The sequence below is a fragment of the Balaenoptera musculus genome, chromosome 6 (genome assembly GCF_009873245.2).
Source record: "Balaenoptera musculus isolate JJ_BM4_2016_0621 chromosome 6, mBalMus1.pri.v3, whole genome shotgun sequence".
NCBI lineage: Eukaryota > Metazoa > Chordata > Mammalia > Artiodactyla > Balaenopteridae > Balaenoptera > Balaenoptera musculus.
The window spans coordinates 83,390,312-83,413,076 of NC_045790.1; the positions used below are offsets into that span (position 1 = coordinate 83,390,312).

General features: G+C 49.7%; 1 protein-coding gene across 9 annotated transcripts in view; it reads left to right on the forward strand.

Moving 5' to 3' along the window:
- Positions 1-22,765, forward strand: part of COL15A1 (collagen type XV alpha 1 chain) — a 99,167-nt gene that overhangs the window by 23,056 nt on the left and 53,346 nt on the right. For 8 of the 9 annotated variants that reach the window (XM_036856140.1, XM_036856132.1, XM_036856133.1 and 5 more), the window contains 5 exons: positions 10,575-11,122; positions 12,281-12,355; positions 13,818-13,898; positions 18,841-18,988; positions 22,491-22,600. In XM_036856140.1, coding sequence (XP_036712035.1) covers positions 10,575-11,122; positions 12,281-12,355; positions 13,818-13,898; positions 18,841-18,988; positions 22,491-22,600 — 962 coding nt within the window. The remainder of the gene's footprint in view (positions 1-10,574; positions 11,123-12,280; positions 12,356-13,817; positions 13,899-18,840; positions 18,989-22,490; positions 22,601-22,765) is intronic. The other variant, XM_036856136.1, reaches the window with a different exon arrangement.

The following is a 22,765-nucleotide window of genomic DNA, read 5'->3' on the forward strand; positions in this document are numbered from 1 at the left end:
AAGGGGTCTGAAGGCCCTCACAGCAGCAGCACAGCAAGACCCACTGCTTGCTTGCTTCCTGGGGCTTGCGTATGGCTCTTGCACTGGAGCCAATTCTGCCTAGCTGGTGTGTGTGTGTGTGTGTGTGTGTGTGTGTGTGTGTGTGTGTGTGTGTGTGTGTGTGCGTGTGTAGGCGTGTGTAGGCGTGTGTAGGCGTGTGTAGGCGTGTAGGCGGGTGTTGCAGGCCCCGGTCACAGAATGAGAGAGTCATACCACTCTCTCCAGGCTCAGGTCCTCAGTTCCCTAGTCTCTGGGCCTACTTATCTGATTCTGTTATTAATTCTGTAAAGGCTCACAGTTGGAGGGTGACTGTGAAGGGAACTGCAGAGACCATGAAGGTACCCGGCCCAGAGTCGGCCTAGTCTCTGGGTCCTGAGTGCTCCTGGCCCATCGTGTTGTCCATTCTCATGGTGACTCTGGGAGCCAGCTTTTATTGCTGCCCGCTGTACAGATTAGTTTACAGCTCAGAGAAGCGAATTGGCTTGCCCAAGGTCACACCCCAGTTAGTGGTAGACCCAGGGCTCAAGCCCGGATCGTTCTGCTACCAAACCCCAGGAGGTTAACCCTTACCTGTGGCTGCCAACCAGGAGAGGGCATCAGCCTCACCCAGGCCAGACTCTGGAAGACTCTGATTCCATAGGGCCAGGCAGGAGGGGCAGACCTCTGTCTTTTTAAAAGCTCCCTGGGTGACTCTGACGTGTGGCTAGGACTGCAACCTTCATACCACATTATACTACCCAGTCAGATTTGAATCCTGACTGCAATTGCTTATTATCTTCATGGCCTTGGGGCAGTAATTAACTTTTCCAAGCCTCAGTTTTCTATCTTGTAAAATGGGGATAATAATATTATCTACTTCATAAAGAATCAAGGGTGAAGATGAAATGATTGGTGGAAAGCTCTTCAAATAGTGCCTCTCACGCAGCAAGCCTACAGTAAATCTTAGCCACAGATGTTATTGTTTCTTGTCATCCATTCATAGGTCACCCTTGCCAGACTCCGTGCTGGTGCCAGGGACCGCGAGATGAGTCTGCATGCTCCATGCCCAGGAGCCCATGTCTAGGCATATGAGGGAAGGAAGGGCACTAACCACCAGAATGCAGAGATGAGGGTGTAGCGGTGGAGGGATGGATGGGGACTGTGGAAACGCAGAGGGAGAGCCGAGAGGGAAGCCCAGGAGGCAGTGGGCTGTAATAGGTTGGCTTCCACACTGGGGCTTCAGGTGAGTTACTTCCCCTCTCTGAGGCTTGATTCCCTTGCCTCCCTCCCCCCTGGCGAGGGAACAGGTGAGAGGATGCTTCGAAACCAGAGAGGGTGCTGGTGGGTGCAGACTTCTTCCTGCTGGGGCACCCAGCTGGGCCCAGCTCCTTCCAGCTGCTAGGCAGGGCAACCAAGCTGCAGGGCCCACACCTTGCCAGGACTCTGACCACCGCCAGGCCCCTTCAAAACCATCGTTTTCTCACTTGAGGTCAGAGGCCCGAAAGAAAGAGAGAGAGAGGAGAGCTCATACAGTAACTTCATTGAGCAGGAAAATTCCTGCGCTATATATGAAAACCGGAAAAGGGAAAGAGGCGTTCTAAGTTTACATGTAGAAAAATGCTCTTCTGTAATTCAGAAAAATGAGGTCTTTGATTGTTGGCAAGCCCAGGTCTTCCTTCTAAGTTGATCCAGGATTTTTTCCCTGGCAGGGAAACAGTTCTTTTTTCTAAGAAATGCATTGGGTGGTAGGTTTTTCTAAGAACCTCTTGCATCTTTGCTGGGTGTGGATGGAGCCCCTGCAGCAGGAATTCTGCTTCGTTCATTTTCCTCGGGAAGGGAGTCAGGTAGAGCTGGGCGCCTCCGGGGGCTCCAGGCTGGGTGCGGTGATGTTTCCTCACAGGCAGAGCTATGACATTTTTCTGGGCACAGTGCTCCCCACCTCTGGCCAGGCCACACTGTCCAAAGACGAGGACGTCTGTAGGGGGAGAGCTGGATTTGTGCTGGTCCCCATTGGAGTCATTCCTTCCAGGCCTGAAGGCTGTGGGCTGAAGGAACCGGCAGTTAAGGGTGGTTAGAGAAACTGGAAAACAGATGGGAGATGAGGATGCAGAACTGAAGACCTTCAGACCTGGCAAGGGCCTTTGGAAACCATCTGATGCAGGCCTCTCATTTCATAGACGAGGAAACTGAGGCTCAGAGAGAAGGGACTGCTCGAGAGCATACACTGCGTTGGTGGCAGAATCTGCCTCCCAGGCCGGGCCCTGTCCACCACTCCATGCAGTGTCTGAGAGGCCACGGTGTGGAAGTCCAGAGGGCAGAGTTAGGCCCAGCCAGGCCGGTGGGAGCTACGGGAGGACATGCCTTAGCATACTGGGAGAAAGAAGACTTAGAATTGCCCAGCAGTGGCCAGAGTTGTCCTGGGGGCGTTGAGCTCCTGGACAGTGTAGATGTGCAAGCAGAAACCAGATAGGCTTTGGCGTGGAGGGATGCGGCAGAGGAAACTCCTTCTCCAAAGGGTGAGCTGCAGTCTTTCTGCATAGAGTCTGTGGCTTGGTGAACTCCCAGCAGGCAGCAAAGGAGGCGCTGGGGACCTCCTCTCTCCCAAAGGGTGAGTGCAGGGAAATCCAGGGGAGAGGGGCCCTGCTGGGGTCCCAAGGGCAGTCACCCCCACTTTACCTATACACGCTTAGCCTGCTGGCTCCATCAAGGTTGGTTCACCTGGACCCCCTGAGCCCTGCCCCCAGTGGGAGCAGGGAGAGTCAGTGAGTCCCCGTTTAAGCTGACTGAAGTGTTCTGTAGTCTTCACAGCTGCAAGTGGAAATGGGATGTGGGGAAGGGACACCTTTTGCTTTCCCAGGCAGCCGGTGTAGGAAAGGGGCAGAGGATGGGAGGGAGGCACCAGGGTTCTAGGCCTGGCTTGTTCACAGCTCCCCACTGACCTCAGCCCTGCTCTCTTGGGTCACTTCCAGACCTGACTGTGATTCTGGCACAGGCGGTGTCCCTCACAGCTGCAGCCCAGGAAGCCTTCCTTGGGTTTCATGGGTGCAGTTCTCCGTGTGGCCGCCAGGGGCCGCTGCTGTGCACGTTCCTGGAGTGTCCTCAGCCACCCTGTCTGGCTTCTCTGCAACCCTCTTTGACCTAGAGCCAGAGGAATGCTCCTTAGTCCCTTGGGGCTTTAAATGCTAACAAGCTCGAGCACTGGGCTCAGGTCCCAGATAATCATCTGTGAGATGGAGCTTTGCAAAGCCAGCCAGATACAGTTCCCTGAGGAGGCAAAGCTCCAGAGCCCAGGCTAGCCCCAGGCACTGCCTCAGGACCCCACAGATGGAAGGGCTGAACCAGCCCATTACATAGAAGGAGAAACTGAGACCTGCCTGGGGAGGAGAGATGTCAGCTGTCCTGGAGAGGAGGAGAGGGAAGGGTTGCAGTTCTTCACCTCCTCTGGCCAGGTCACTGTCATCTCTGTGGAAGGAAAACCTGAACCCTGCCCTGTTTGTTTCTTCAGCACTAGGATTCTGCCCTGGTTTCCATGGAAACTGGCTTTGGACCCCTGGGAGGAAAGTTGCACCATGTGGTGACTGTTCAGATTTTCCTCTGCCCAGTCCATCTCTAAAGTCGTCTGGTTCCTCTTCCCTGTGCCCTCGGGAGGGGCTGCACCAAAGTTGTGCTCAGGAGCCCAAACCAAAGACTTGAGGAGAGTGAGGCCCAGTGGCATCTCTCTGTTCCCTTTCCTCAGGCCACAACGCCAAGTGCCTGCTCTCTGCCAAGCCCTGATGTGGGTATTTGAAGGAGGGAGTCATGCCTATGGCTCTGTGTATAGGGTGGGAGTGGAGCTCCAGTGTCTTGGGGTGCAGCTGAGTGAGCTTAGAAAGATTTGGCTGTGAGAACATAGGGGAGGATGTTCCAATAGAAGGAACAGCATGAGCAAAGACAGGAACAGGAAAAGGGGGAGAATGAAGAGGTGAAGCAAAAGGTGTCTTGAGTGGAATTTCAGCTTGATCCTGAGGGCGCTGGGGAGCCATTGAAGGCTCTGGATCTTGTGAGTAGCATGAGCGGATGACTGCTAACTGAGACACCTAGATCATGAGCTTCTTGAGAGCCTACATTCTAGGTTCAGCTCCATATCCCCAGCTGCACACAAGGTGTGAGGTAGAGGCTTTATGAATGTTATCAAATTCATGAATTGGAAAAGTGGGTTGAAGAACTTCCATTGGAAATGAAGCTATCCCTATGCATTAATGAAGTGAGAGATTAAGACTGAGGTCAGATGTCCTATGAGATAAGTAGTTATCTGTGGCGAAGAGTGGCCACCTCCCACAAAGGGCCCCAAGGTTCCTGAGGCCAGAGAATTCTGCAGTCAGTCCCCCATTAGCACTGCCCCCTCCAGTGTTGCCCCTCAAGGATGGCGAGATGTCTTCCCACCAGCTGTGATCTCCACCCCTAGATTCCCGCCCAGCACAGAGCCATCCTAGGACAAGCCTATGGACCAAGTTGCTGGGCCTGTTTATCTTGGCTCCCTGGCTTCTCTCCCCTCCCTGGTGGCCGCCTGAGCAGGTGGCCTTCCTGCTGGAGGCCAAGGAGAAATGAGCTAGCAGGCCCAGGCACAGCCCTGAGCATGGGTCACTCCAGGCCAGGGGTCGCTCCCTGCCACGCCACGCTGTGGGACCGCGTGTGTGGAGGGAGGGGTGGCTGCTGAGAGCACGGCTGGGCTGACTTGGACTTCCTCTAGATTGTGGCTTGGCTCCCCCTGTGGCCGACCCAGTGGAAGCAAGGCCTGTTGCCTGATGCCTGCACTCTGGTCCTCTCTCGTGGCTGAGGTCTGGGCAGCAGGGGGCGGGTAGGATTAGGAAATGATCTCTTTGCAGACTTTGGTTTTTGCTAACCTTATACCTTTGAATCAAACAGAAGACCCATTTCTACCATTTGTTGAGCACTTGCACTTTTCCTCCATCATCTCATTTGGTCCCCATGTGTGAGATGGGTGGGATGTCCCCTCGTCACCAGTAAGTTATCTGCCCAAAAGCTGCCCACTTCGTAATTGGCAAAGGCTGGATCTGAATCCAACACCAAGGTAGTTCTCCTCTGCAGGCTGCCTCTTTTTCCCACCGTCCAGCTGGCCAACCAGTGGTCTGTGCCTGGCAGGGCTGGGGCAGCTTAGAGGTCGTGGGAGGGACCACGTGTCCACGACCAGGACACCAGTTCTGGGTCACCTGTCATTCCAAGTCACCCCTAAGGCAGAATCACACCTCCCCTCTGTCTATCCTTGCTTCACTGCTCCATCTACTGCTTTCTGGCTGTGCCTCCTGGTCCTGGAACTCTCTCCTTGACCATCCATTTCCCTATCTATAAAATAAGGAGATTGGATAGATTGGTGATTTTTTTTTTTTTTTTTTTCCAAACCAGAATCCTCCTGGAATTAAGAATTCCCAGAATGGCCGCATGGAAGCCTGGGCTTTACTGGCCATGGCAGCACTGGGCTGGTTTAAGCAGGCTTCTGGGTGGGAACCTCTCAGCCCCTGTCCTTGGGTACCCTGAACCCCCAGCTGTCCCTTGAACCCTCAGGACACCACTTAGAAACAAGCCGCTGGATGAGAGGCCCAGGTCATTCACTCCCCGTGGAACCACACATTCTACAAACCTGGAGTATCCCACCAGAGAGGGACTTCTCCTCCTGTTCTCAGTAGGAGACAGAGAAGAGCTAGAGGAAAAGCTTTCACTGGATTAAGTGGAGAAGAAAGCGAAGCTATCAGCAGGGTACTCATGGTTTTGTTTTGTTTTTATCTTTAAACTGTGGAGGGGAGAAAAGAAATCTCAGTGGGTTGCTTGCTTTTCTTTCTATTTCTTTTCTTTTCACTTTTTCTTCTTTCTATAGAGATGGGCTGTATTTGAGTGAGGAGAAACATGAAGAAAAGGTTTTATACTTTCTAAAAGGGGATGTAGGGTGTTAACATCTTTAAAAATATGTAAATGTCTTTATTTTTCACATCATGTACTTGGGGTAAAATTCAAAAAGTAGAAAACAGTATCCAGTGAAAAGAAAGTCTCCTGTCGTCTCCCAGCCACCAGCACCCTTCCTTGGAGACAATCTCTGGTCCCAGTTTCTGGTGTCTCTTTCTAGATGTATTTAATATATATTTTAAAATATATTTTATATATTTATGTATTAATATATGTATTTCCAACTGATAGCAATTCTGTTCTGCAACTTGTTTTTCTTATATGTTTGTTTCTAGTTAATACATCTTGTTTCATATTAAAACCTAAGGAACCATACCTTTTTAAAGGATGCATTGTATTTCGTTGTATGGATATATCAAAAGTTACTTTTTATTTTTTTAGAAATATATATATTTATTTATTTATTTTTGGCTGCATTGGGTCTTCATTGCTGCACACGGGCTTTCTCTAGTTGCGGCGAGCGGGGGCTACTCTTTGTTGCGGTGCGCGGGCTTCTCATTGCGGTGGCTTCTCTTGTTGCGGAGCATGGGATCTAGGCGCGCGGGCTTCAGTAGTTGTGGCTCGCAGGCTCTAGAGCGCAGGCTCTAGAGCGCAGGCTCAGTAGTTGTGGCGCATGGGCTTAGTTGCTCCATGGCATGTGGGGTCTTACCGGACCAGGGCTCGAACCCGTGTCCCCTGAATTGGCAGGTGGATCCTTAACCACTGCGCCACCAGGGAAGTCCCAAAAGTTATTATTTATTTAACCATTCCCCAAGAATTCCAAGACAGAATGGTTTAGATACATTTAGATACATTTTAAACAATACTGCAATGGATATTCTTGTAAGTGCTTTATATGTCACATTTGTAACTGTATCTGTTCTAAAAATTCATAGACGTATAACTGCTGGGTCAAAGAGTACATATGCACTTTTACTTTTGATAAATATCATCAAAGTGCCCCTCCCACAGATGTTGTGCCAGTTTACAGTCCCACCAGCAGTGCATGCGATGGCCTGTTTCCTCAGACTCTTGCTAAACAGAATATTATCCAACATTCTGATCTTTGCCAATCTGATAGGGAAAATGGTATCTCTTCATGATCTTACCTTGTATCTCTCTTGTTCTGAATGAGGTTGAGTATCTTTTCATATGTTTAAGAGCCATTTTTTTTCTTTTACTGTGGAAAGAATTTCCTGTTCTTCGCCCATTTTTCTATTGGATTTTTGGCCTCCTGCTTATTCGTTTGTTTTGTGTATTAGCGTAAATCATCTGTTGTCTGTGATATATGTGGCAAATATTTTTGTCCAGGTTGGGATTTTATTTGACACTGTGGGGATTTATTTTTGCTATGCAGAACTTTAAAATTTTATGTGTTGTTAAATTTAACGAAATTTATAAACCTTTTTATTTTTGCCTTCTGGGGTTTGTCATACTTTAGTTTCTGTTTTAATGCAAGTTGCAAACTGGACAGAAAAAGAATTGGATTGAGAATCAGATCTGCTTTTAGCCGCCAAATCCCTTCCCTCCTTTAACCTCAGTTTTGTTTTCTTTCTGTAAACTGAAGGGGTTGGACTTCATTCATTTATTTGTTCATCTTCTCATGCGTTCATTCATCAGCACTGAGCTGGATACTGGGAACACAGAGATAAATGGTGTGGTCCATGTTCTTGTGGTACAATGGGGAGAGAGACAAGTGACCCAACAGGGACCTGCAGTGTGCTGGGAGTGGAAGTGGAAGACCTCAGTGTATATTGAGGGGGCATCTGATGCGGGCCTGGAAGGAGATGTAGGTCAGGAGGTGAAACAAGGGATTTCATGGGAGGGAGTCTTGGAGAATGAGGAGTTAGTTATTCTGGTAAAAATAACTGGTGGGGCGAGGTGGGGTGGTGGCAGAGGGAAGAGCATTTGACAAGGAGGGCAGAGGACCTGTGATGGCCTGGGGCCCTGGAGGGAGGGCGTCGGGCACGCTGGGGAGTCGGAGTGCGGCTGGGTCTAGACCACGAAGGCCTCTCCAGCCAGGCGCCCAGGCTGCCGCGGACCCTGAGGGCACAGATGGCCAGAGAAGCCTTCTCATCAGGGCCTCAACATGATCAGATTTGCCCTTTTGTTGAGGATGGGACAATCGTTTTCATTAGAGTTTTGTGAAATATTTTCCATGGCATTTTTTATAAAGAATACTACAAGGAATACTTTTGAATATCACCTAGTTTAAGAAATAAACATCATCACTGTAGTTGAGAAGCCCCATGGACCACTCCCCAAATCTCATCTCTCTACCTCCCCGAAATGTTGGCAAGAACATGCTTCTGGTGGACATGTAAAATGGCACAGTTGCATCTTGATGATAATTAAGATAATAATTGCATCCAAAAAGAAATGATAATTACGGGATGTAATGTAGGTGTTAGCTAATGCTGGGGAAGTAATCATATTGCAATACATAATATAAGTGTATCAGATCAACACTTTGTTCACCTTAAACTTACACAATATTACATGTCAGTTATATCTCAATTTTTTTAAAATGGCACAGTTGCTTAAGAGAACAATTTAGCCACACTCAGTGAAGTTGCAGATGCATATACCCATATCATCCAATAATTCTACCCTAAGTGGTGGAATTACCTGCACAGGTAAGCACAAGGAGATGTGTATAAGAAGGTCCATAGCAGTAGTGGTTGCAGTAGTGATGGAAACCTCACTTTCCATCAGCAGAAATGTGAACTAATCCATAGTGGCTTATGTATACCTAGAGTACTGCTGTGAAACTATGAGACCTGGAACCACATGTCTCAACAGGGATAAATCTCAAAAATACAGTGTTGAGTGGAAAAAAAAAAGTCCCAGAATACATGCAGCATGCCAACATTTATATGAGGTTAGGAGACAGGCACAGCAGTGCTGCATTCTGTTAGAGACATATAGTCATGTAGTAAACACACAAAGGCATGCATGGGGATAATAAACACCAGACCCCCAGAGTGGCTGCCTCTGGGGCATAGGCAGGGAGAAGAGGATCAGAGAGTTCATGAGAGCCTCAGCTGAGTTGATATTTTCTTTCTTAAGTGGAGTGGTGGGCCCATGCCTGTTCCTCATGTTATTCTTGTTCTAAAAATGTTAATAATATATTTTATTTAGCCCAGAATTTCCCCAAATTATCATCTCAACAAGAAATCAATCTAAACATGTTAAACAAAATGAATATCTCACATTCCTTTTTTCAAACATTCCTTTTTCAAAATCCAGTTTGTATCTGTTGTCCCGCCTGCAGAGCTCCTGCCCACCTCTCTCTGGGACCTGCCTTCCTATCTCATCACCTCAGGTGCACAGGGGTGCACGTCACTGCAAGCCAGCCTGCAGCCTTCTCCCAGGGGACGGTGGTTGGGTGGACCAAGGCTCATGAACCTGGGGTCCTTTCCAGGCCACCACAATGGAGGCCCATTATTTCTCCCCCCAAGGGGTAATGGTTAAGAGCACACCTCTTTAGTGGGATGCTCTCCTGAGGGGCTTACCTTGGGCAAATTTCTTACCTTCTCTAAGTTTTCTCTGGGGTAGAATGGGGATAATAGTACCTACCCTCATGGAGTTGTTGTGAGGAGTAAGTGAGCTAGCTAATGAATGTGAAGAGATTAGAGCCTGGTAAGAGTGAGAGCCCGGGGAATGTGGATGATGCTGATCATGATGACGACAGTGACAAAGGGCGATGACGATGATACGTATTTCAGTTGTCCTAAGGTCTGGGAACACTTCGTTTTGTCCCTGCTTTTTTCCCCACACCCTGAGGCACTTAAACAGTAGACCTCATTCAAAATAAAACATAACAAAATAAACCTGTCCACTTTTTTTTTTTAATAAATTTATTTATTTATTTATTTGGCTGCGTTGGGTCCTCGTTGCTGTGCATGGGCTTTTCTCTAGTTGCGGCGAGTGTCGTTGTGGTGTGTGGGCTTCTCATTGCGGTGGCTTCTCTTGCTGCAGAGCACGGGCTCTAGGCACGCGGGCTCAGTAGTTGTGGTTTGTGGGCTTAGTTGCTCCGCGGCATGTGGGATCTTCCCGAACCAGGGCTCGAACCTGTGTCCCCTGCATTGGCAGGCAGATTCTTAACCACTGTGCCACCAGGGAAGTCCCAAACCTATCCTCTTTTAAAGAAAGAAATGGGGAGAAAAATCCTTAAGTTGATGGGGGAACACTGTAGGGATATTCTAGGAATATTTTTAAATGTTTTCCAAACTGCTCATCATGACTTGTTCATGGGTAACGATATCAATTCAGTAGGTTGTTTCCAACATGTTTTTAATAAAACAAAAGAGAAAAAGAATTGTTAAACAGAAAGGAAAATATCATAGTGCCTGGTAAGTATTAAAAGTAAATAATGTTTTATGAAACATCTGTTTCACTGTTACAGATATATATTTGTCTAAACGTGCATATTGGGTGGCCATGTAAATGCATTTTTTATTGTCAGTCGTTGTCAAAAAAGTTTGAAAAGCAGTAATTAAGACACAACAGTGGGGTTCCTGAAGGGTCCCATTTCATTCCTGAATTTATTTCTTCCTCATTTCCAAGCGTAGCAGAATATATATGTGAAGCATGGCCTCCTCTCTCCCTCCCTGCAGAATTGGCTTCCCAGGGCCACCTGGACCTCACAGAGCTCATCGGTGTCCCGCTGCCCTCGTCCGTGTCCTTTGTCACTGGCTATGGTGGCTTCCCGGCCTACAGCTTCGGGCCTGGTGCCAACGTCGGCCGCCCGGCCAGGACCCTCATCCCACCCACCTTCTTCAGGGACTTTGCCATCAGCGTGATGGCGAAGCCCAGCAGTGCCCGAGGCGGCGTGCTCTTTGCTATCACAGATGCCTTCCAGAAGGTCATCTACCTGGGCCTGCGGCTCTCAGGAGTGGAGGACGGCAACCAGCGGGTCATCCTCTACTATACGGAGCCCGGCTCCAAGGTGTCCCGTGAGGCGGCCGCCTTCCCGGTGCCCGTGATGACCCACAGGTGGAACCGCTTTGCCATGGTTGTCCAGGGCGAGGAAGTGACCCTCCTTGTGGACTGCGAGGAGCACAGCCACGTCCCCTTCCCGAGGTCCTCCCGGGCCTTGGCCTTCGAGCCCAGCGCGGGAATCTTCGTCGGCAACGCAGGAGCCACGGGGCTGGAGAGATTCACTGTGAGTCCAAGTCCTGCAGATCAGGGGGGCCGCTGGACACCGTGCGACAAACGCAAGCAGCTATTCTTGTTATTATTTTATTCTTATGTCCTCAAAGAGGCATGTATGCTGGTGGGAAGAAAGCTAGGCCCAGAACACAAAACCTAGATGCCAGCGCTGAGTTTTCAGTGTAGCTTGGGGATTTTAGACAGTATCTGGATTCTCTGACCTGCTCTGTGTTTTCTTATCTACAAGTAGGGATAAGAAAACCTAGGCCACAGGGTTGTGGAGTCCCGTGAGCTAGCCTGTGTGAAAGCACTTTGTATGTTTTAAGGCATTATAGAAAGGGTAAGGTTTGTTATATCCTTCAGTGATTTTATCTTTGGAAAAGGGTGGCAGTTGCATGTAATTTCTACACAGGTGGAATAGCTGGGATGCCAGAGTGTGAGGTAGTTTCTCTCTCTCCTTTTGGATAATGTGCCTTGAAAAAAATACCGGAAAACTGATTTTGCTGTCAAAATGGGTTTTTATGAATAAGCCATTCTAAAGCAAATCCCTAAGTTACTGTAGTTATTCATTTAGTCAGCACTATTCTTACTGATACCTTCCCAACTGATTCAGGACAGGCCTGTGGGGTGGGGTTTGGGTTTATCTGTAGTACAGTGGAAGATGGATTTTAAGAAGTTAAAATCCGATGAATAATTTTGAAACGCTCACTTGGGGATAGTCATGGAGAACGGGCTGTCAGGTGTGGAGAGGGGAGGTGGAGTGGAAGCAGGAAGTTTGGTGGACACCTACCCTGGGGAACAGGTCCTTCCAGCTGGGAAGCTTTGAGCCATGGGGGAGAGACACTTTCTGTTGGGGGAGGCGTGCATTTTAGGGCTCGTTGTTGACAAGCCGGGGACCTGGGGACCAGTTAGGAGGCTGCTGTTAGTCTGCGCTTTGAACACCATGCTCTCCAAGGACCTCTCTAGTTAGTGGGGCTCATATTACATTGGCCCAAGGAGAGTCCCCCTGAATGAGAGCAGGCCTGGAGGTGGCTTGGTTTCCTTGTCACGGCTATGGGCAGCACTCCTCACACCTGTCCTTTCACGGCTTCTTCTCTGTTACAAAAAAGTCATGTTTCCCACGGCTGCTTGTGCTGTAGACTTGGCCTCTGACCCCTGTGCTTTTCCCTAGGGGTCTATACAGCAGCTCACCATCCACCCTGACCCCAGGACTCCCGAGGAGCTGTGTGAAGCTGAAGAATCCTCGGTGAGCCCCTACCTCCCCCCAGCAGCCAGAGAAGCTGGCGCCCAGGCAATTTTTCATTCCCAACGTCATGGAGTCTCTGAAATCTCTCATCTTGGCAAGCACTGCGTCAAGTCCTATTTTGGGCTTTTTGGCTTTATTATTATTTTTAAGAACTTCAGCCATGTCTTTGGTGTGTGGTGGGGAGGAGTTGTGTTTCTTCTAAGGTATTAGGTTCTTCCGTGGCTGTGCCCGTCAATGGCCTGGTTTCCAGACTTCCTGCCAAGAAAGGGTGTCAGGATTCTAAAATCAAAGTGAAAACTCTAAGACATTCTGGGTGTAAATTCTTATAAAAACAAAACTAAATTTAGCTTTTATGCTTGGCAAATGAATCAGTTCCTCAGTTGGGGGGCAGTGGTGGTGGGCAGGGGACAAAAGATGGGTCCTTTCCCCACTCCTTCCCTCCCTTCCTCCCTCCCTCCCGCCAGAATTGACTGAGCACCTGCAAGGTGACAGACCTGGGGAGATGCTGGAGATAAAGGGATGAACTGGGAACTGTCTCTATCCTCCAGATGCTCACACACACCCAAACTGCAGTGACAGAGCTGAGTGTGATTGGCCCTCAGTCCCAAATTCTACAGGTCAGGTCGGGGCAGGAAGGTGGAGGAGGAGGAATGGGAGCTGATGCCTGACCGGTGACAAGCAAGTGTCATCCAGATGAAGAAGAAAAGGTGTTCCCGGCAGAAGCCATGGCATAATGCAGGAAAGGGAGAGTCAAGCAGAGCGTGGCGTATTCCTAGAGCTTCTGCTCCTCTTTGGGTGGTGTCAGCCCCAAAGCTAAAATAAGCTGATTTTATTCATTTAGTAAAAAATGCTGCCAGTGTAGTTGGAAAGCCCCTCCAAGGTGGAACTTGGATCTGTGAGAATGTTTGCTCTCCTTGAGGCTGTGATCCCAGCCTGGCGTTCCCGTGACGCTGAAAGAAGGGAAGCTTTGTGTGTATTTATTCCTTCATCTCCGTGTTGCTATTGAACAAATAGAAACAACCCAAGGGTCCACAAATAAGTTACAAAATCATGGCATACGGGTGTCTTGGCTGCCATTAGGGGGCTAACTGTGAAGAATAGGTAGCAAAGGGAGGATGTATTTCAAATGTAACGACTCCCAGTGAGAAATTCTGGTGACAGCCATGCAAAGTGGGAGGGCCTTTTGATCGAGATTGAAGGGCACCTGGGCAAAATGCAGGTAGGTATGTTAGAGAGACTACACTGATTGTAGTTTTTTGTTTGCGCAATAAAACGTGGAAGGAAACAAAAAGAATAGCCAAGACATATGCTGTCTTCTCCATCCCACTCCCTCTGTCTCCATCCATCTCCATCTCTCTCTTTCTCTTTCACACATGCACCGTTCCTCCACAGGAGTTCATTTCTGTGACTCCGCAGTTGTAAACTGCCCCCCCTCTGCCCAGCATGATTTGTCTCCACACAGGCATCAGGAGAGGCCAGCGGGCTTCAGGAGACAGAGAGAGTAGCTGAGATCTTGGAAGCCATCACCTACACTCAAGCCCCGGTGAGTACTGGGTGCTGTGCCATGTCCTCTTGGTCGGCTTTTAGGGGGCTGGGCGTTATCAGAGAGTACCCAGAGTCCCAGTCTGACGTCTGTGTTCTCAGAACTGTGACTTCATTAGACAGTTCACCTGGGGAGGTCAGGAAAGCACTGGCCAATGGGCATTTTGCAAAATCCCAAGTGCAGGGGAACACCGTTACCTGGGTGCCACCCTGTGCTGTGGCCACGAGAGGGCTGTCCAAAGGTGAACTTTGTGTTCTATCACCTCCCAGCTGTGTGAGCTTAGGTGACTTACTCAGCCTCTCTGAGCCTCAGTCCCTCTCCCATAAAACAATAATCAGCGCGCTGTCTCGTGGGGTCCTTGTGAGGTTAGATGAGGCCATGCAGGGGCAGGTCTCGGCCCAGTGCCTGGCACAAGGGAGGTGGCCCTGAACGGTGGCTGTTGTCACGTTTGCTCAGGGCTCTGGCTGTGAGAAGGAAGTTGGGGCCCCCACTCCTGTGAGATGCACAGTCCTCCCAGGAGCTCGTTTCTGGCCCCATAGGAAAGGCAGCCATCCTCCCAGTGGTGTGGGCCTCCTCCCTCCTGGGAATGTGCCCCGTGGCCGAGACAAGGAAGTGGTTTTAAAAGCACTGAATCAGACTGTGGAGACACCAAGGAGCCTGTTTTAATGAAAACAGCCAGCAGTGTCTGAGTCACTGAGCACAGAAGCCCCAGCCATCTCCTCGACTCGTCTGGCTCAGTCTATAGACTCATCTCTGACAGAAGAAAGCAGGGAGCTAGAAATAAGGTGGGGGCAATAAATTATAGACCTCCAGTGACAGAGGGGTGGGTGGTGCAGAATAGGACCAGAGTCTGTTAATATGGGAGGGACTTAAAGGTCACCTCCTTCTGTTCAGATGTGTACAGAAAACTGCCCTTTGTACAGATGAGCAAACTGAGGCCCAGAGAGGGAAGGAGACTGGCCCTAGGGTGTGTGGCTGAGCTGAGGCTAGAGCACAGGTCCCCTCATGCCCCATCAAGGGTTCAGGCCATGATCCTGTGCTGCCGGCCTGGGCGGTGTTGCAGGGGTGCATCCTCAGGACCACAGCCGATTTGGGGGTAGCTGAGATGGAGAAAGTCAAGGGTCCAAGGTGCCCGCCTAGGTGGTGACTAGCGGGTGGCTGCTCTGGGCAGTGTTGCAATCCTGTGTGCCCATCAGCCCTTGGCCACCCCACTGGCATGTCCAGGGCATAGGGCAGCAGGGCACAGAGCCGTGGTCCCCTGGGCTTTCTAGCCTGACGCTGCCCCCCAGGGTACCAGTTCACAGCTAGGAGTGAGGCTGACTTGAGCAGAGAGGCTAATAACCCGAGGTGGCCCTGAGGGACGGACAGGAAAGGGGAGTCGGGCTTAGGAGCATGAGATGTCATGGAGGGGGGTGCTGGTCAGGGAGGGCTGTAACCTTCTTTGCAGGGTGGTGGTTTCCACTCATTCCCCAGAGGAGGCACTGAGGTACACGTGAGTGAAGCGCTTTGCCCTGGGGCTGCCCAGCCTGGAGGTGGCAGAGCCAGGTCTCCAGCCTGGGCCCAGGCCGCTATCAGTCATGTCACCCCCAGCTAGGGACTTCTCCCTTTCACCCTCTCCTGGAAGGCTCTCCCCCTCCCTGGCCACCCGCCTCCCCCCACCCCCTCCAGGGCGGGGGAATTACCCTCTTCGGCCCAGACATTCCCCTCCCCTCTCTGTCTGGCTTCTCTCTTGGAATGAATCTCACTTCCCTGTCCTCAGCCTTTCCAACCCTGCCACCCTCCAAGACACAAGCCATGACTAGCGAACTGAATCATGGACTGCCTGAGCACTCAGGGCCTTAAAAAGCTGCGCCTTCCTCGACTCCTTCCCCATTTAGGGTAGGAGTCTCTGCTCCCCAGTTCTTCCCCCTGCTAAGTCAGCATCTGCTGACACACCTTTCCATTTCTGGAAAGTTCTATCTTTGCCGAGTTAGAATTAATACCCTATGGTTCTCAGCCCTGGCTGTGCATCAAAGTCCTGAGTGTGTGTGTGTGTGTGTGTGTGTGTTTATGTGTATGTGTCCATGTGTCTGTGTGTATATGTCTGTGTGTGTATGTATGTGTGCTTGTACATGTTGTTTGTATGTGTGCGTGTAGGGGGGTGCGTGCTGGGGGAGGGTCTTAAAAAAAGCCTCTTGCCTGGGCTGCACACCCGGACATTCAGATTCAGTAGGTCTGGAGTAAGATCTGATAGTCTGTACTTACACAAAGCTCTGCAGGTGATTCTGCTCCACAGCCAGGACCTCTCTTCCACCCACACCCAAGTGCTCACAGGTTCCCAACACGCCACACCCTTTCACTCCTTGCCTGTGCCTTGGCTCCTGCAGGTTCTGTTTGCCCGGAGGGCCCTTGCCCACCCCTATCTCTGCCTGGCCAGTTCCCGCTCCTTCAGGATCCAGTCCATAGCCCATGACTGGCGGCCACGGCCACGCTGCCCTCCTCAGGCGTGACTCTCACTCCGGCAATCCCGAGTGTCACATTCATCACAGTTAGTTGGGTCTGGGTCTGTATCTCCCCAGTAGTCCAACAGTTTAAGGGCAGATGCCCTTCTTATTTACTCCTTTCTATATCCCGGGGAACAGTCAAGACATGGCACACAGTAGGGCCTCAGGAAATATGTGTTGAATGTGGGCCAGCAAATTACCACATTTTAATTAAAAAGTCTTAAGGCTCAACATTCCCATTTTGTCACAGGCCACACTGGTTCTCCATCCACACTAACGCCTGAAAACCAGCAGCAGCCTGTTGGAGACAGGACACCTGACCCTGACTGCCGAGGGTCAGCTCACCAGCTCTGCCTTGAACCCAGGCTTCATGGCTGCCTTGTTGGGATTTTGCCAGAAGAGGTTTTTAGCTGAGAGGCTGGAGTTGGTGATTTCATATAACTCAAACTTTGCCACCTTGAGTTACTGAGCTCAGCCCACACTTACCTGACTGTCCTGTGTTTCCCGTACGCTCACCTGCCCTACCTGCCTCATCTCAAATCCCATCTTAAATCCTTATAAAGCCACTTGGCTTCCAGCCACCCGCAGTCTTGCTCCAGGCTAGGGAACCATGGTGAAGTAGCTTCCCCCAACCCTTGGCAGAGAGAGGAGAGGAACCTGCCTGGGGCAGGGGTCCTTACCGCCTTGCTAGATCACCATGCAGCTGGGGAATGGGGAGTTCTTACTTGGTCTTCTTCCCAGCCTCTCCTTGGTTGGGGGGCGGTGACTGCTTGCTGCTCCTGCTATACCTCACTGGTTCCTCCCTCACTGGACTTCTTTAGTGCACCCTCCTGGTCTCCTGGCCTAAACTTCAACACCCCAAATCCATGTTCTCATTGACACCAGGGTGAACGCCCTAAAGTACACACCTGCCCACATCTCCCCCATCCTGCTACCCAAAGGGACACAGTTTGTTGCCTCTGGTTTAAGGCCAGACTTCTAAGAACCAGCCCCCTCCCTCTCTCTGCCTCCCCAGGCTTTATCCCCCTGCTTCCATCCTCAAACCCTGGCCAAGCACAGGTTGTCAGGCCCTGGCAGTGCTGTGTCCTTTCTCACCTCAATGCCTCCTTCCATCCCTGTTCTCTGAAACTGTTCATTCTTCAAGGCTCAACTTCTTGAAGCCTTCCATCTCTGCCCTCACCCTGGAGATTTTAAGGTACAGTAAACTATATCTTTTTTTAGTACACAAGTATTCCGTATTCATTATGGAAAAAACTACAAGTACAGTTGAGCAAAATGATAATCACCTTTAATATTAACACCCAGAGAAATCACATCTAGGGATGTTGATGATAGCTACCATTTATGGGCTGATACTATGGGCCTGGCCCCGTGCCAAGCACATCCATGCATTTTATAACTTTTAAGTAGTTATTATTGGACCCATTTTACAGAGGAGGAAGCTGAGGCTCAGTGAGGTTATATGAGTTGCTCAATATAATATAGCTAATAAGTGGAGAGCTGGGATTTGACTCGAGTTTGGTTATAAGAACTGAACCATTAAATCCTAAGTTACGGGGCGCATAAGAATCTTCTTTGTTCTGATGGACCAGAGATTCATCATTTATATACTAGTTTCTGACATTAAGGAAATAACCTTCTGTTATTAGTCAGGATAGGTAAGTGATAGGTGTGGTAAGAAATTTACCCTGAAATCTTAGTGTCTTAGTTGTTTCTTGTTCATACCACAGGTACCACACTGGTCGGCAGGATCCTTCCATTCACCCTAGCCCCTTGAGCTAAGAAAGTGATGAGACTATCTGACCACTAACGAGCCCTGGGTCACAGGAGCTGCTCCCCGATCCTGGGTCTGGGGATGACCTTTGCTGCCCTTTATCAGGATTTCTGCCTAGCTCTCTGAACTGCTCTGTTTCCAACTGTTGGGGTTTTTGGTTTGTTTGCTTTTTCCTAGTTGGTAAAGGTGGTGAAGACATTGACTGGCTTTGGAAAAGTTACACAGAAGCTGAAGTTTCCTAGAAAGGAAACCATACCCATCTTTTTTTTCATAGGTATACAGGACCAGTGTACCTCTGGGATTGGATTTATACAGCTTTTATTGAGCACAGCCCCCTTCCTTCCTCCCTCCTGCCCTCCCTCCCTTTAATGCGTCTTTACTGAGCACCTCCTCTGTGCTGGCCTGGGATGCAGGGATCACAGGGATATGGTCTCTGTGCTCAAAGAGCTTCAGCCAAGAGTATCAGAGTCTTGCTGTAAACTGAACAAAATTTAATTACCCTAGCATACACCTTTTTTTAGGGCCTGGGCGGCTCAGTGATCGCCCAGGTGCACAATAGGCAGGTCTAGGCTTTCTTCTGGGTTTATTCAGCTTTTGTGGAGATACTGTTTTCTCCAGTGATATTCACTGCCGTCTTTTCTGCTCTCCTGCCAAGTAAATCCTTTGGGTCTCATTTCCCCTGCAGTCTAGAGAAGCAAGAGTTGGCCCCATAAACACACCTCCAACCCTGTCTTCTCCCTCTGAGGATGCAGAGCTTTCCGGTGAACCTGTACCTGAGCGGGCCCAGGAAACCACCAACATGAGCGCCGTCCCGCACAGCAGCCCCAAGCAAGGCAAGTCCCCAATGCACCTTCATACGCAGTGGGTTTTGTTGAGTGACGACTGGGTGATGTATGTGATAGAGAGCATCTCACTTGAGCTTCCCCTCAACCCCCTGAGGAAGGGACTATAATCATCCTCATTTCCCAAACAAGATGGAGAAATCGAGTCACAGGGAGGTCATGTCACCCAGCTGAGCCTCCACGGCTCCTAAACGGCAAAGCCGGTGTTTAATCTTGGATGCCAGAACTTTTAACCTCCAGACTCCACCCCTCCAGAAGGGCCTGGGGTGTGAAAAGCTTGTGATAATTGTGGCTGCTTATTAAATACCTACTGTGTGCCGAGTGTTTACATACTTCTCCTCCAATCCTGACAACATGTCTACTAGTCGCTAGTATTAGCTAGTATTTTACAGATGGAATAACCGATGCTTGGAAAGGTGAGTGATGTGCCCACAGTCACACAGCTAGTGAGTGGTGGGACTGAGCCAGCGCCCAGGCCTGACTCCAGAATCCCTACTCTTCCCGGCCTTGGCCACAAACTCGCCGACTCTCTGAGGATCAGGCCATCTCAACTCCTGTTGGCACATGTGGGAAACAAACTGATGGCCAAAGAAGGGCAGACACCCAGGAGGTCATTGGCAGGCCCTGGGGGCAGTGCTGGCCTCCTGACTACCCATCCAGGGCTCTCGCCCCTGCCCAGCCATACAGGGGAGCCCTGGCAGAAGCCCAGGGTCTGACGGGATCCCCCAGGCAGCAGCATGGCCGGAGATCGGCCTGCCTTTTCTGCCCTTTATCAGAGGGGTAACCATTCAAACTGAAGTTACAGCCAACACCAGAGCACTGAGATTTAGGTACAAGGTCAAAAACAACCCAGACTGCCCACATTCACATGTACAGCCCTGGAACTGGTGACACAGAAAATTTAATGACCCAGAGACGTGATCATGGTGTACTCCACAAGAAAAGCAGCTTTCAAAACTATATGTGTGCTGTGACCCTAAATTTGAATATATGTTATTTATATCTATATATAACCACGTAGAGCACTGTGTGTGTGTGTGTGTGTGTGTGTGTGTGTGTGTTAGAATAATATACAACAAAATGCTGTGAGTGGTTATCTCTGGGTGGCGGGATTGTAGGTAGTTTTTTTTTTTTTTTTTTTTAAGAAATTCACGGTCTTTTATTTTATTTTTATTTATTTATTTATGACTGTGTTGGGTCTTCGTTTCTGTGCGAGGGCTTTCTCTAGTTGTGGCAAGTGGGGACCACTCTTCATCGCGGTGCGCGGGCCTCTCACCATTGCGGCCTCTCCTGCTGCGGAGCACAGGCTCCAGACCCGCAGGCTCAGTAATTGTGGCTCACGGGCCCAGCTGCTCCGTGGCATGTGGGATCTTCCCAGACCAGGGCTCGAACCCGTGTCCCCTGCATTGGCAGGCAGATTCTCAACCACTGCGCCACCAGGGAAGCCCCGTAGGTAGTTTTTATTTTCTTTTGTACTTCGGTATTTTATGTCTTCTAAAATCCTATGTATCATTATTCCTTTTACTTCTGCCCTCAGTAAATGAATATTATTTTAACAACTAGGGAAGTCTGTTTGTGAGAGAAGGTATACAGTACTGAATAGAAAAAAAATTATATAATAATTTAATAAAGTTACAATACCATCAAGGAGTCAGGGTGTAGCTGTGGCAAGACTGCTGGGTGAGACCCTTTGGACGGAAACCCTGCTCAGCCACCTCCTTGCTGTCGGGCGTGGGCAAGTTGCTCAACATTTCCAAGCTTTGGATTCCTCCGCCGTCCACTGCGAGGGTTCACAACCCCTGCCTCCTGGGTGGATGAGAGGACTGAATGCTGTGGCTGCGGGTGTGGACGTGGTTTGTGAATTGCACATGCTGCTCTCCTGGGGGGAATTAGGATCTCAGAGCGAGGGGCTAGGAGTGGGCAGAGGCTGCAGGGCCAGGAGGCGAGGGCCTCCCCTAGACTGAGGGGTGAGTGCATAGGAGGCGGGACCCAGCCTAAGCACAGCTCGCCTGTTCCCCGGCATCTGTCAGATTACTTCTGTGGCACAGAAGGCCAAGCAGAAGCAGCAGAGCTGGCTAGAGATCCTCATTCTTGTTGAGCAGACAGCTCAGTGAGGAGGAAGGGGCTGAACCCTGAGCCCTGTCCCTGGCTAGCGAAAGCCTCCCAAGAGTTTTATCCCAAGGGTCCCTGACACCATCTTGGTGTAGGACCTTTGTCACCCCCCCCCTCCGTCCTCCAAGGGGTGGGGACTCAGAGGCCTGGGGTCCCTCTGGCTGCTAGCACAGCGCCCCCTGGTGGTCAGAGCAGGGAGGACGAGAGAGCAGTGAGAGACTGACCACTCCTGGGCATTCAGTCTTTTAAGTGCATGGGGGCACAGGGTCCCTTGAATAGTTCAGCATCTCCCCCTCGACAGTGTCCTTACCATGGGGCGTGCATGAGCACAGTGTGTGTGGAAAGGGCTGGCTTCAGGGCCCCTTCGCAGCCTCTTATGTGGGACCTTGTTCCTCCTCTGCAAAACGGGGTTAATAATCACAAGGTGTTAGTGTGCAGATCAGAGCAGGACACACACCGTGGGGTGATATTGGGTATACTGAAAACGTAGGATTCCTGCTTTGGTTCTGCCCACCCGCTGCGAGGTGGTGTGGAGGTGCTTGTGGGTAGGACAGATGGGCCAGCCGGAGGCTTCCAGGAGGGAGTGCGTGGGATGTGCTTAGCCTGCAGCCCAGCCTGTAACAGTCAGGCATTCATGTTAGTATAATGTCTTTTTCTTTGCTTTAGGACTCCATTTGTTTTTTTAAATTGCAAAAGAAATACGTGCTTGTGGTAACAGTTCAATCAATGCCGAGTTGTATGAACCAAAAAAATAGTTTCCTCTGCTGTCCTCTGGAAGAAACCAATACTGTTAAGTACTGTGGTTTAGCCTAGTATGTGTGGTTTATCTGCACACACATATATACATAATTATCTATATATTTTATATGTTATATATAATAATTAATGTATTAATTATATAATAATATATATAATGATGATAAAACATGTATTCTCATATATAGTTTTTCCTCCTTTTACAAATGTAGAACCACACTGACAATGAACATTTATCCCTTGCTAACTATATGTCAGGTCCTCAGTGCCTTTCTTGCGTTAGTTTAATTAATCCTTGTAACACATAATCTTCAAAATGACCCTAGGAGACAGGAATTATGATCCCCTCTTTATAGGCAAGGAACCTGAGCCACAGGGTAAATGCCTTGCCGCAGGTCACATTCCTAGTAAGCGGCAAAGCAGGGTTCTCACCCTATAGCTGGTGCCAGAGCCTGTGATCGAAACCACCATGTAATACTGCCTTTCGTTGTCCGGTTTTCTGCAACATTTTTTCCCTCTTAATCCTGTATTATGGACATCTTTTCAAGTCATAGGTGAAGAGAGACCACATTCTTTTTCATTTGCAAAATGCAGTTATTAAGTGCAGAATGCCTGCTTCCTGTAGGGTCTGGTGAGATCCTGAATGACACACTGGAGACAGTTGATACTGTGGACGCTTCCCCCATTACTGACACTGGCTCGGCGGATGGGGCCTTCCTTCATGTCATTGAAGAGGTGAGTGAATGGTAAATTTCATCTGAGTCAGTAGTACATTTGCTTGCTTATTTCAGACTTGATGGTGACTTGTCTTGGGCACCATAGAGAGTCACAAGTGTTTTAGTTGAATATCAGGGAGACTGCCTCCCTCCTGCTGGTACAGAGAAGGCAGGAGTCCCAGGG